The 14974-nt window shown below is 40.9% G+C and overlaps 1 protein-coding gene across 2 annotated transcripts in view; it reads left to right on the forward strand.

Annotated features, from left to right (window-relative positions):
- LOC141006010 (matrix metalloproteinase-17-like) overlaps positions 1-14974 on the forward strand; it is a 79439-nt gene that overhangs the window by 21936 nt on the left and 42529 nt on the right. For both annotated transcript variants that reach the window (XM_073478088.1, XM_073478089.1), the window contains exons 2-3: positions 10227-10359; positions 10501-10636. In XM_073478088.1, the coding sequence (XP_073334189.1) occupies positions 10227-10359; positions 10501-10636 (269 nt within the window). The remainder of the gene's footprint in view (positions 1-10226; positions 10360-10500; positions 10637-14974) is intronic.

Raw genomic sequence — 14974 nt, forward strand, 5'->3', positions numbered from 1 at the left:
ACCATAATATACTGTAAAAATCATACACGCTAATGAGGTGAAGAAAGATGTAGGCCCACTGCCAAATCTATATAAGGCTCTATCCGCTCCTTCTGTCTGTCTTTCTTTCAGTCTGAACATTTCTTAATAGTTTGTAGCTTGTGTACTCCACACTTTACTGTATTAAAGGATTACGAGGACCAGGGTTCAGGATTACGGAGATAAATTATCCTTCACATCCAGATACTGCAGCACATACTGAGCATAAGTCAAACTCTATAATACCGACTCCACACCTCAATTATGTGTCTATGCGTGTGGAAATGAGAGGCAGCCTGTGTGCGCCGCATGTGTTATGTCCTCTGTGAATAATAGTCTTAATATGGATATAAATAAAAGATTTGAACGTGTGTTTGTGTAATGTGTGTGCATGAACTCTTAAGTACATGAATATGCTTTGTGTGTTTGCACGCTTGTATAAATAAACCGAAGCCTGTAGAAGGTACGGCGCCCTCATGGAGGAAGAATATGAGATATATGTTGTGTGTATGCAAGCTTGTGTTTTTAAAGCTGTGTCTAGAGGGATCATATAGTACAGAACGTCTCTCAGTGCATTATTTCAAGATCATTTAAAGGTCCACTTTGTAAGAAAGTTGATTTTTTTTTTTCCCCAACCGACGCTTTCGGATTGTAGGTCGGGTCAGTCAGTATTTAACGAGTGTCAGTATGTTACCCTAACCGCCATGGTTGGACATCATTTATTCAGGACAAGGGGCAACCAGGAAATACAACTTAACAATGTTAAGTACGTGAAATGTCTGGCAGTGTTTCCCACACATAGACTTTACTTGGGTGGGCTGCCCAGATATATTAATAGCCGCCTAAATATATTTGGCGACACATTTTAGCATTTTATTGTTTTTTCTTTTATCCTTCCGTGATCAGTTATCTATTGGACAATCTGCCCTTGGTCTTCCCATCCCATCTACTGTCAATCACACATGCTTTACAGAGAGAGAGATGCTCCCTGGTGTCACATCTCTCCTGGAAATGCACTGATTGTGATGCAACCTCTCCTATTTGATAAAGGCCTACTTATGTTGTTGTCAGTGAACCTGGTTGTTGTGATGTCGTTCAGTGCACATAGGTTTTGATCGGCTGCATTATTAACAACAAGCTTCCCACCCACGCAGCACACCTGCTGTTATGACAACAGAAATGCGGGTAAAAAAACCCAAGCGGCTTTATAAAACATATTTCTGAAGAAGAAAGCAAACGTTGCTGGGCGAGAGAATACAGAAAGGAGTATCAAGCCTGTGTGCCTGCATTAAGGTGGACAATTAAAGCAACACTGTTTAATGTAGGCAAACAAGCAATTCTGAAGAAAGATGGTGTAAAGGTACATGTATTTGTCCCGAACCATCACACTACGGACGCCATGGTTCAGTGCATTGAGTCATACGACACACATCGCAAGAGCATGTATCAATGAGTAAGAGTTTAACCTTGTGATCCACTCTCCAGTCCAATAAGTGCTGGACAAATGCTGTCCTCCAACCGCCATTAAACAACAAAAGCAGAAGAAGAAAGACACAATACACCCATAGAGCTTCATAAACCGCCCGCTTCTTTCATGTCAGCTGTGTGGATTGGATGAGGACAGGTTGTGTCGCCGTTGTTCGACTGTTGTATGTGGGTAGAAACACGTCACACATGCGAGCACATATCAGCAGCATCACCCAGATGTGTCAGTCACAAATCCAACAACTTGCTTCCGCTGTTTTTAAGCAGTTTCTCGATGTGAAAGCAGACAGGGCCGAAGACAAACACGTTTACATGATGTGATCATGCTTTGCATCAACCCTGCGTGAAAATATAACCTTTGTGAGACTGTTTAATGCCTAATGTATCTCAGGTCGACACTACAGTAGGTGGAACAAACTGAAACTTGAGAACTGGTCTGTTGAAAAGAGCTGAAAATAAACCTAGCCTTGTGCGGTTTTTGTTGCTTTTTCCCCTGTGCACCAAACTCGTACGGAACCGTGACCCCAAAACAGAGTTACATGTTAAACTTCGGCTTCTGCGTACCGTTACACCCCTAATGTGTGTGTATATATGTGCATATTAATAGGTAGATACTGCACCACAGCACAGTACATGCATATACATAAACCTGTCATTTTCTCGTAGCCAAGGGAGACAAAAGGGAGATTTAGTCTTCTGTGTTTTCTGCTGTTTTATGTCTTGTATAGTTAGTATAAAAAAAAAGGTTTAGGTTTCTTTCAACTTTCAAACTCAAGGGCTTTGCTGGGCTTCAAACCACATTTATATAAAGGCACTCTGTGGAGTTTATGACCACTGGTAGCACTATAGCGTTTTTAAGAATGGGTCTCTTTTTTTTTGTTCTCTTATAAATGTGCATGAGGATGCAAATGTAGTCACATAGGGGTTACCTGATACACATTCCTGCGAATAGTTTCACACTATGTAGATCAACAGATCTACAGAAAAGTGCCAACAAAGGCAGTGAAAAAGGAGGCTGCCAGCAAGTCAGTACAGATGTAAACAAAGCAGGTTTTGCAAATGTCACATGAGGAAGGAAATACTAAGTGCTGTATCGTAGACAGCTGGACGTCTTTCAGTTTCTTGAAGACATTTCACCAAAGGAAAGGAACGGAAGGAAATATATTCAGCACATTGTAAGACTTCAAGGATACATACAATGTGTTTTGGTGAGAGACACTGAATGTAAACAGAAACTTAAAGTGCCCTACAGGGTGCCCTTAAATGTATAATGACTTTCTGCAGGCTGGTACCCCACCGCATACAGCTGGTACCCTTTTCATGTTTATTCGCCCCTGCCCCTCAAATATCCAGTCTGCCACCGCCAGGTAGCTAATTGGAGTTTGAGACCAGTGATATCATGATACTGGAAATTTCCTGGAAATTCAATGGAGAAACTGATTATAGATCAAATAACCAATTGGTTTTTCGGCTCATCCAGTGAAGTAAATACCTGAGATCAAAGTACTTCATCACATTAATGCAAAAAACCTGTGAATCCAAGAAAAATCCAGAAAGACCTCAGGCCTGTTGCTCAAAAGTGACTTCCAAGCATTGATCAAAAAAAGGTTTAAGAAAAAATTGTTGCTTGCAAGGGATCACAAGTTTTGCATTTGTCTTAGTGAAATGTGTCTATACCAATTAACGGGAGAGAAAATTATCCCTGCCCACTGATTTCAAACGTGCTATAAACCAGAGTTTACTACATTTATATATATTTTTTTTTTTCACAGCCAGTTTGGCCGTTAATATTATTGAATTGTGGCCATATAGCACATGTTTTAGATGGTATGATCATTGGTAGAATGGTATGATCCGCTGTGCTATCTGCCCTCTCAGATGGAACAGAACATTTTGTCTTTCAATGCCCGATGGTGTGCACTGTGTTCAATTTGCCTGGGCCAAGTGTGGCATGGCTGACTTGTGCAGTACCATGACTTGTGCTGAAGACTTTTAACTTCTTATGGGTGTCCAAGAACAGCTAGAAAAACAGACGCGCAGCGCACAAGAGGAGCACACACCAGGCGTGCCGTACCATGGGGGAAAACACAAATTTTGCCGGAGACACGTCTCTGCGTGATCGGCTGCCCGTTTGATCTTCTCCTGCTGGTTTGAAACATCTTTAGTTTAGCTCCATTTCTTGAGGAGCAGGAGCTTGACAATATTCTGAATTTCTGTATTTTTTGCGTTTTTTTTAAACTGGCCCAGGGACGTCTGCTTCGCCATCGAGGTTTACGGACTCGAATTAACTGCTGTCAAGCTGAAGCGCAGGGCTCTGGCTGGAGTATGCAGCTTTTGAATTTCATGCCGTGCTTAGGGTCCATGCTCAAATAATTTTTTTTCAGGCAGAAATCATTGGCAGCGCTGTGATAAAGTGCTTGTGCAGTGAGAGAAAAAAAACACTGCTCATGACTAAAGACTCAGTGAATCTCTCAATGTCTTATCAGAAGAGGCGACACCAAACTTTTGCAAAATATAAAGTTATATTTCAGTTGTTGTGTGGACACCGTATACATCAAACAATATTAGGTTGTTTAATATGCTGTTACTGAATTGCTGGCTGACAATGTTCTATTGTCTCATGATATACATTGTGATACCAACAACCAAGGGTCTTGAGGTATCTGGAAGATGGAACAAGTAAGAAAAGAGTGCACATTGATGCCTTGAGAAAGACATTTGGGGTTACATGCTGAGTTAAATTGACTGTTGTTGCAGTAGGTGGTACATCATCAGACGAGTCTGGTTTAGGAGGCTGTCTAATTGTACCACAGTGAAGTGTATCAGTGCAGCCCCGTCTCCCACGAAGTATACAGCGAATGATAAATGTCAGCTTATTGACGGAGATGAAGCATTGTGCAGATTGATTTAATGCCGCACAGCTGCCAGTATTCGAATGATGAAGCAGCCGAAGGAGGAAGGAATACACGGGTGTGTGTCGTTCTGCGGTGCACTGGAGGGACTCTGTGCCACTAATGACGTTTTCACGCAAACATGACTGTAGAGTTGATGAAGGAGTTATCTGGGGAAGAAATTATGGAGCTATGAAGGAGACTCAAAAGATGAGTTTAAATGTAGGATAAAGTATTCCTCTGTAACATTAGATATTAATGACTATGTAAAGTATTACTTAACACTCAAAAAATCAGACGGTTGGCTTCATCAAGATGGTCCAGGGGTTGGCATACGATTGTGTGCACGTAAGACTCAAGAAGCTGATTAAAAAATGTGTTTTCAGTGGCTTCAAGTGACAAATAAGAGAAGTTGCATTGATGTGTTGTCAATAGCTATGACTGTCATCAGTCAAAATCAGACCTTCTGGTGCCGCCCACAATGTAGTCCGGTTTGGATGTTTTTTTACAGATTAAGCAAACCAGATACACGATAGTATAAGTGAGCTTCAGGCAGATTTTGTTCACTTCGTTTCCCCCCTGTTTCCAGTTTTTGTGCTAGGCTAAAGTTAGCTTCTTATTTACTCAACAAACATGAGAGCACTTTTGATCTTCTCATCTAACTCTTGGCAAGCGAACAAAATATCTGTATTTCCTAAAATGTCCAAACTTATTACTTGGAAATAGTGTAGGAAGCACTTTGATTTCACAGAGATGTTTCATGGCTTTTACCCAGGAAACTTCTACCAGTGTTATTTTCTTTGTTGTTGAATTTTTGGACACTATTGGTACGACTATTACAATGATGAAAGTAGTTTTCACCACTCAAGGCTGTTTGACCAAGACCACAATCCTTTCCTCGCCTTGAATCTGAAACTAAATGTTGAGCTATTTCTTAAACCAAAAGCTTTGAGTTGCCTTAAGGTAACCATAAAAAAACTTTAAAGTATTTATGGTTATATTTAGTTGCCAGGAGTTGGTATTGTAGCTAAAACGCTGGGCCAACCAACCAATAAAGTTCGATAGTTGCGTATGGCTGTACTGAAACATATTGACGGATGCACATAAGCAATATGTTTGGATTCTATCCCATGCAGTATTGTTGTGTGCAGACAAAAGGACTGCCTAAAGCCGTTTTACTTAATTCTACATTAACATATTTCATTGATTTAATTTGGGAGGGCTTGAACACACAAGTCAAACTGACTGATAAAACACCAGCACTGAATTTGTCATTTGAGCAGCAAGGAGGCTAAGTGGTGAAGACCCCCTGGGCCTCAGTTGGGTCATGGGGTCGAGCCCACACGTCAGCGAGCGTTTGCCCTGTTGAAGTCATTGAATTCAAGCTTCAGGGGTGCTGGGCTGCAGCTGAGCCAGAGCTCTGACTTCACTGTAGGGAGAAAACACAGAGGAAATGGAAAAAGTTAATGTGGTTGTTGTCATCGTCTTCCGGGCAAACCCATGGTCACATTTCTTTGTTATCTGACAAATGTTTGCATTCACCGGAGCGTGTCTCTCTCTGTCATTTGTACACATTTAAGGACAGATTGCACTGATAATGAGTGGAGATGTGATGATAGATGAACATGATATCTGACCATTTTGTGATACCAAATAGAGAGAGGATGTAAAATACAAAGACTTTGTGCCCAGTAAACATGAACATCCCCTAATCTTGATTACAATTCATGAGTTTATTCAGTCAATGAGTAGTACTGTGTTAGTTTTACAAATATTTCTATATTAATGGCAAAATGTGCAACCATGACGCTTTTTCATTCAACATTTCAGAAAACACATTTCAGAAGACACAGTATGAGAAAACACAACTGCATTGCACAAAACATCTGAAATATTGATGTGTTTTGTGAAAAGTTGTTGTACTTTTCGGAATGTCATGTTTTCTAAATGTTGTGTTTTCTGAAATCTTGTTGTACCTTGACCCTCAGGGCCACTGTGCATTCATTCCAAAGCCAGTGACACAAAACAACAAACTTCCTTAATTTGAAGTGTGTGTCAAGACAAATAAAACACAAAAATCGAAGATAATTTTTTTCTTGTTTGCGTTCTCTCCAGATGACCTTAAAGTCTTTATTATTATTTTGACAGCAAACTTTTACTCGTCTGGTCTCCTTTATATTTCTTTCACAAACTCTCAGCTTTCCTGAATGAATAATTAGTTGTTTTGTTGCTTGAAGCGGTGCTTGAACTCTACACTGTGCCATTCAAGATGTTCTCTGGTTCCGCTTCACGACTCTGGCAATAGAAATTTTTAAAAAGTCAACATTCTGATTTTAATGCGGAACGCAGCACAGCAATCAAAACATTGCTGCAATCGTTGAGGCAGACAACTTACACCACTGTAGCATCAAAGGCTTTTAAAAAAGGGTTTCTCATTTGGGATGCTTAACACAGTAACACACAGGTGTTGGACATAATTTTTTGTGCATTCATACTGTGTACGTATATGTGTGTGTGTGTGTGCGTGTGGGCATCTTAACAAGGTTTCAAGAACAGTCAGTCATCTGTATCCTCTTATTGCTAGTTATTTGTTGTGCGGGCCAGACTTTTTTATCTTGTTCGTCTCCCACTCATTTATTTCTCTTATCTTTATTCCAAAGATGAAGACCTTGGGAGAAAAACACTATTATTTTTTGGTTTATTAAACTGAGATGCATGTAAATTATTCAAACTTTGCTCTTTCTCCCTGCTTTGTTCTTACAACTGTCACTGTCATCGTCTGTGAAAGGGCGATGTTGCCATCTTACTTTACGTGTGGTTAATTTCATTGTTTTCCTTATCCGCCTCTCTTTGATATTTTTGTTCCTCTATCTGAACTTGTGCCTAGTACATCCAATCTCACCTCAACACAGTGACATCCCTGTATATAATTCAGCAGTGTTCAGCATGTTACTGAACTCGTTGGCAGGTTTTACAGCTTTTTTCCCCTCCCGTGAGCTACGATGTCGGGGTTTAAATTAGATGCTGGCTCCACAAAAAAGTTTGATGTAGTGAGTTTATGAGTCGTGTGTGAAAACAGGGAGCTGCGGTTTTGTAGACAGCACAGATGTAATCCATCACTTGCACACCTTGCTTCCGGAGAAGAACTTAATCTTCCTCTTGTCTGTGTGTGCTTACACATTCACACAGATGTGCATGCACATACGCTTTGTTCGGTTTGATGTTAAGATTTCTGGTTGATTCTAACTCGGGTTCCTATTTTATGGAACTTGCAAAGAAATCACTTGCCAACATTGCTTCCACAAAGTCTGACGGGGCAAGACACATGAGCTGTCAGACGAGTTGTAATCAGGCCAACAGTTTAGATAAACCACTTTATTTTGAGGTGAACTGAACAGTGAGAGATCCCAAAATGTCTTTAAGTGGAGCCGTCTAAGTTTGCCTGCCATAAGGTTCAATTAGGTCCGCCAAACTAAAGTAAATGTTTATGCTGTTTTATTTCTTTGTGAGGTAAAAATACTCTGCAAATATGTCAGATCCCAAGTTATTATTTTTCATAATCTGAGCACATCAAGTGGAGTGACGCATTCAAGGAAGTAAGTCAATTAAGGGAACATGGGATCCTAGAGCCACTTTTGAATTTTAGCAAAACAATACAATAAGTGTTTGCTTTTGACCCGTGGCCCACCATTAAGTTTCAGTTTTGGGCCTCCGACAGAAAGTTTGGGCACCCCTGGTCCATAATCGTCCCTCTTGTACAGGAAAACTTATATGTGAAGGCACAATTAAAGTAGGTCAGGTAGGTACAAGTTGAATCAGGAAGTCACAATACGTTTTTTCTTTTTTACCAGCCATAAATGATACAATATGCGTTGTTGATCTTCAATCAGCTGTAGGAAAAAAGTTTTGTGAAGACTTAATCCTTTTTATTTTTCTATTTTCCAACATTTTTCTGGAGCTCTATCATCACCATTCACAATTTACCTAAATCTATGAGCAGGACTACTGTTTTCCACCATATTTAGTACACATACTGTCTAGTTTGAGTTAGTCCGACTCACCTGATGTTACCTTGCCGTTTTTCCACTAGCGTTTTTGGCCGTGCCGAGTCAAACCGAGCAGCGCTGATTTGCCTATCTATTACCAGTTTTACTGTGCTAAGTTGAGCCGAGCCAAGCCGCATCTGCGATGGACCTGCTCTGGAGCTGTGATAGATGTTCACAGCAGACAACTTACTTGGATATCAACCATTAGCAATCACTTATTTTTCTTCCAATTAATTTTGGCTAACCTTGGCTGAATACAAATGTTTGACCCGTTATGTTGTCCCAACTGACTTCTTTTCATGATGTTGTTGAGGACAGTGTTACAACTGTTCTACAAACAATGTATGATGGAAAACATGCCTGCAAACTTTTGTATAGTAGTAACCTAGTCACTTGTAACTCTTGTGAGTCAATTATAACTTCCCTGCTTTCTTTCAAATTATCTGACCTCTCCCATTTACCCCTGGCAATACAGTTTAAAAATCTTTCAAGAAATTGTTGTTTCTTATCCCGACCTGATTCTGCTGAGGGTCAATTCAATTTCCCTGTAAACCTTAACCAAGGCCTCTGCAGAGATTTTTAAACATCAGCAGAGTTAGTCATTGAGTTAATTGGATTTCCCCAGTGTTGTCAATACAAAAGGAATGACTTGCTATCGATCCATGTCACTCACCTCTGATGAGTGCTGATCAAAAACCTATTTAATATCTGCCTTCTCTTACTGGCTGTCAGATGCTGAAGAGGGATAGAGGAGGCGGAGGTGGAGCTGAGAGAAATGAAGGGGAGAAACAAGACAAAGAAGGATCTCAGGGGAGAACAAGCAAGAAAGACAGAACGACAGAAAGACAGAGCAACGCTCAAGTTGCAGCTCAGATGTATCCATCAGTCAGCTTGTACACACATCAAAACCAATCAATGCGGTCAGCCGGGCTGCTTTGATTGGCAGCAACTGCATCGTTCTCAAATGAAAATGGACCTGCAGTGTTAACCTTTATATATAACGCAGTACATGGCTTCTGATTATGCTTGTTTCTTTTGTCGACCTACCCAGCTATATTCTTTCAATCCTGAAAATGTCAATTAAAGTCATTCATTGAGGGCATGCACTCCTTTTCAATGATGACGTGATAAAACTTAAAACACAGTAAATACGCACAAGAGTGAAAAGAAAACAAGCAAGTAACACCCAACAACACAGTTACCCTAACCAGCCAGGATTTTCCACCAAAAGAGGCTTCCCTCGTCACTATGCTGATGGTGAACTGTTGCTACGTCCTGGGCGGTGCCAAGCCCAGGATGTGATACTGATTGTGATTGTGATTGTGATCGTGATTGGTTTGAAGAAATACAAACAAGAGTGTTTTTCCACTGTAGCAGAATGATAATGGGTGCACCTGTTCACTGTTCAACATAGCGTTGTGGCTTTCCGAGAAAAGCATGACAGTAATATTTTTATGACATTTGTATAATTGAAATCAAGATCAGGTTCTGCTCCTGATTATCTGTGTTGTAGATGAAACTGTTAAGCTCCATCAGCAACACCCTGTGCCTCATAGACAAAGACTTAAATCTTCCTAAATATGTGTAGCTCAAGCATAACAACAAGACAAAAAGAGCAATTTTCAACTTACAAACTCACAGTTGCTTCACACATAACCTGAATGTGCTAGACACAGTGTTCACAGACTGTAAACATGAACAGGTGTCAGACCCTCTCTGGGATACTTGGAGTCTTTGAAATGCCGGGGATGACTCATGAACTCTGTGTCTACTGTTTCCCTTCCAGGACTGGCTGAGTAAGTTTGGCTACCTCCCGCCCCCTGACCCAGTGACTGGTCAGCTTCAGACCAAGGAGGCCCTGACCAAGGCCATCAAAGCCATGCAGAAGTTCGGAGGGCTGAAGGAGACCGGAGTGTTTGGTATGTGGCCCTGTTTATTTATGGGGTGTCATGTGGGAGAGTTAGTAGTCTGGCTGGACAGAGCCCAAATGTATTAGGGTTAGGCTACAAGTACAGCCTAAGCATCTCTCTGACACAAATATCCTCTCCTCTCCTCTTCAGACCAAGCCACATTGGGTTTAATGAAAACACCCAGATGTTCCCTGCCAGATGTTTCTGACGGAGAGGTGACAATGGGCCGCAGGAAACGAGGCCTGACTCCCCAGAACAAATGGAATAAGAGGCATCTATCCTGGAGGTAGGAAACAATATCACAAAAAGGTCGACTGAATTTCAGATTTATTTGTTTGAAAGTACAAATATTCGCTGGTTGTCCTCGTTTCACCCTGAAGGCTCAGGGCTTTGTCACAAATTCTAGGGATTGTAGGTAGGTTGAGTATTAATTATCTGAAGGAGAATCATCCTATTGAGTTTGTTTAGTGCAATCAGTGTAATGTAAGCCTAATGCAGTTGTGTACAGATTCAGCCCAGTACATCACATCACTGCTGTGCTGTCAGCAGTAAGTCACCCCCGCCCTCCCCAGCCCCCTAATCTCTGCATCCTGTGGTACATTAGATTAGAGGTCTCTCTTTCAAGCAATACATCTTTTGCTCTTTGGATCAATTCTGGCTCATTTTGTAAAAATGGCAACCTGATTGGAGAGACCTCTGTCCTCCCAGAAGATGTATAAAGACGCTGATTCCTCATTAAACTTACAAAAGAAAATGTTGTTTTAAGTGATTCATAATTACTGTTTGCCAAAATGTCCTCAGTTTTACATCAAGGTACAGGAAGTTTATTAAAGGATATCTAGACACCACTTAGCCCTACCTGCACATAGAGTTAGGGTGTCCCTATTCTTGTTGGGATAGATGGGAGGGTGAGGCGTTAGAGCTACATGGCCCTGTAAACGGAGGTTTCTTAGAGCAGACATCAAACTGATTTACTACCTCAGTAAAAAGTGCCCAATGGTTGGTGGGTTGGTTGGTCGTTCGGTTGGTTTGTTGGTCGGTTGGTTGGTTGACTTGTTGGTTGGCTGATCGGCTGGTTTGCTTGTTGGTTGGTTGGCTGGTTTGTTTGTTGTTTGATTGGTTTGTCAGCAGGATTACATCAAGACCACTGAACAGACAGCCACAAAACTTGGATGGAGGATGGGTCTTGACCCCATTGACTTTTGGTGCGGATCCAGATAAAGTAAATAATCCTGGAATTTTTTCTCCCAGTAGTAGAGGTATGTAGCTCTAGTTCTAGTTGCTTATTGTGCATGACAGTCCCAATTTTTGACATATTACAATGTTTTATTCCCCCCTTTGATGGCATATGATGTAAATTTAACTGAAGTCCAGCAGCGGAGTTGCTTCACTTGGTACTGCTCCTCTAATATCAGTGTAGACTGGCAGGTCATAGGAGGAGATTTCAACCATTACCCCTTGTACCGCTGTTGTGAGGGGCAAGGGGGCACTCAAACATGAGCGTAAGTGGTAAAAATTGAACCCAGACTGCAAAAACAAAATATCAATACATAGTTAAAAACCTTACATACGTCTAAAAGCACTCCTTCAGCACATTGTAATCCAATCTTCTGTTGTTCGGCTGATGTTGAGAACATTCAGAACTACTCAGCTTTGCCAAATGCACCAGTATCTTATCAAATCATCGCTTCATCATTTCTCAGAAGCTCTGCCAGAAGTAGTGTATTAAATAATCTGTTGGAAAAGAAGAGGATTGTATTCAATATACTGAACACGAATATCAATATCAGAGAAGTGGATAATGCTGCTGGAGTGCCTTGAGAGGGTTTCTACGGATGTTTTCTAAAGTTTTTGGCCGCGACTCTGGCTCGCTGTTAGAATCAATTCCAAGTGCTGTGAATCCAAGCTGATGAAAGCTGCCTTGCTCCACAAAAAGGAAAACTTTTTAGAGCCACCTTTCAAGCCGTATTTGATAAAAAAACTACATTCATGGTGTTCAGAAAGTAATATTTATGACTCACAAAGAGGCTTTGTTGAAGAGAGAGATGTTCTCAAGCTTTCCCATGGCTGAAACTATATGATCATCTTAACCACCTGAGAAACCATAGCATAGTGTTAGACAGTAGAGAAAGGCAGAGAAATATATGGTCGGTATTTCACTCAAGCTATCCGAGCTGGAGCTGCAATAAGCTTGTGTGTGGGCTACTGTGTGTATGTGTGTGCAGAATATGAATACAGTATGTGCATAATTTGAGAAATCAGAGAAGCCTACACACACACATACAGTATATTCGCACATACACTGAGAGGTGTATGCATTGCCTCCCTCCTGGTGGGCTTTAACTTTCTTTCTTCTTTGTTCTGCTGCCAATCATTCACTGAGCTCCTGTCAGCTAACTCCCCTCTGAAATAAGACGGGTTTGTCTTCAGTCCAGTGAAGCACCTTTGTATTCACAGCACTCAGATTTGTAGAACAATGCGGCGGAACAGTTGTGGATTATGTGCTGGCCTCAGATCCAACGAGATTTCCGTATGTTGCAGATTTTCACTGGGGCACTGTAACAAAGCGTTGATATTCCGCGTAGACTGGTGATTCTCTGGGTGTTCTTTCTGATTCGGGCTTTTTCAGCTGATGTTCTAGCGATTCCCTCGCTGCTTGGTTTAGAAAATTATTTTTATCATCTAATATTTCATGGTATCTCTGCTTCATTAGATTATATGGGCGAATAACAGGGCTGACAGAATGGAGATAATGTGCAAAACAGCTAATGAGCCAGATGTAATCTGACAGGCATATTAAACGCCAGCATTCTGATCCACCACATCAGTCAGATTAATGAAAAGTATTTATATCGCTGCAACATACCTATTTCATCAATACATCAATTTTAATTATTGTGCAGCCAGGAAAGCAACGTATGTAAACCAAATTGTTTATTGATTATTTTTCTTTAAAGTTAGAACAAGTGCATTTTTTATTCTTATATTTTAAACATCATGCTTCTGAGGAAGATAGCATGACGTTAGGTTACGATAACAAAAATACGAGTAAAAAAATAACCTCTTTATGTTGATCACGTTCTGCACTCCTCAAGGGCTGAGAGTTTACCTGTGGCGGGCGTTTAGACGCCCCTCTGTGCATCTAAAACTTTTGACATGAATGACTTGAGGCTGGCACAAAATACTAAAGATTTACATATGCTCTTTATCTGTGAATGGTTTTGACAGTATTTTCCTCGCAGCAGATCCTAAATTAGTCTATTAGGATTTACGGTATTGGAGTTTCACAACAGTTTGTTCATTAGTGAGAGTATGATCAGTGAATGGTATGAACAGTTGACATTAATTAGAGTCATAATAGGGCAACTGCCGAGTTAAAGACATAATCAGGTTATCTTGGTCACATTAAGATTGCAATCATTGCCAGAGTGACTTCGTTAACCGAGCTCTGTTAGATGTCAGTTTTAACTCTTGTCACGCAGCACTGTGTGGTGCTTTGAGTCTGTACACATGCCACAATCAACTGGACAAAATGTGATTTGTTTATAAAAAACAGTTTAACGACAATGAAGACTTTTAAGTTACCCTTAAAGGTCGCATAATATGCTAATTTTAGGTTTCTAAATACGGGCTGTGTGCATTCTCTATAGACTGAGCGTTTTGATACTTTCAGAAGACTTATGGCACATGAACCTGCTTTATAATAAAGTTTGACATGTGGGGCGCCCCAGTGGCTCAGTTGGTAGAGTGTATGACCCACATACAGAGGCCTTGTCCTCGCTACAGCAGCCCAGGGTTCGAGTCCAACCTGCCGCCGTTTGCTGCATGTCATCTCCCCTCTCTCTCTCTTTAACAAGCAGCATTGAAATAATTGTGCTTGTGTCACCAGGCTTTGAAGCCAAACTGGATATGTAGAGTAGCTGTACGATGTAGCAAAGTGCAAATATGAGCAGCTGTTAGCGTGCAAAGTCCTTCCCTGCTCATAGAATCATCACCGTGGGAAGCAATGAGCGCAAACTCCCTCAGTTTCCACTTTAGATTACCATACGGCATATCCAGCTGTTAACTCAAGGTCAGAAACATTCAAAGTAACTGCAAAGCATTTAAAATGCTCGAGTAGAACGGTGGCTTTTGATTGGGTGTTCATAGAAACACATACATTCGGTACCTGCAGCTTTTAAAACTTGTTACAGGAGTCACTGATCTAGCAAAGGTCTGCAGAGTTACGTAGAGATTGTTTAATTAAAATATCATATCAACTTACAGTAAGACAGAGAGACAAAACCACTCATTCGGACTTAGCTGCCCTTGGCATGATTGACAATGGCTGTCTGAATGGCGCTTCACTCCCTCCTCTGCTTGTTCACACACATCAATCACATCATTATGTTCTGGAAAATGTGCAGAGTAGGTGGTGAGTGTCAGTTATTTCGTGGAGGGGAACAAAAGGATTGGAAGCTTAGCTGAGTAGCTATTCATTTTAGGGACTCTGGTTCAAGTAATGTGTTTTCCAGCAATAGAAATATAAGTAAATTATTTTTGTGATGATGTCTGGGAGTCTTGGGTGCCCGGGCTGAGCTCTTAATCCCCAATCTAACTCCTGCTTACCTCTTTCTCCTTTTCA

The sequence above is a fragment of the Pagrus major genome, chromosome 12, assembly GCF_040436345.1.
Source record: "Pagrus major chromosome 12, Pma_NU_1.0".
In the NCBI taxonomy this organism is placed as follows: domain Eukaryota; kingdom Metazoa; phylum Chordata; class Actinopteri; order Spariformes; family Sparidae; genus Pagrus; species Pagrus major.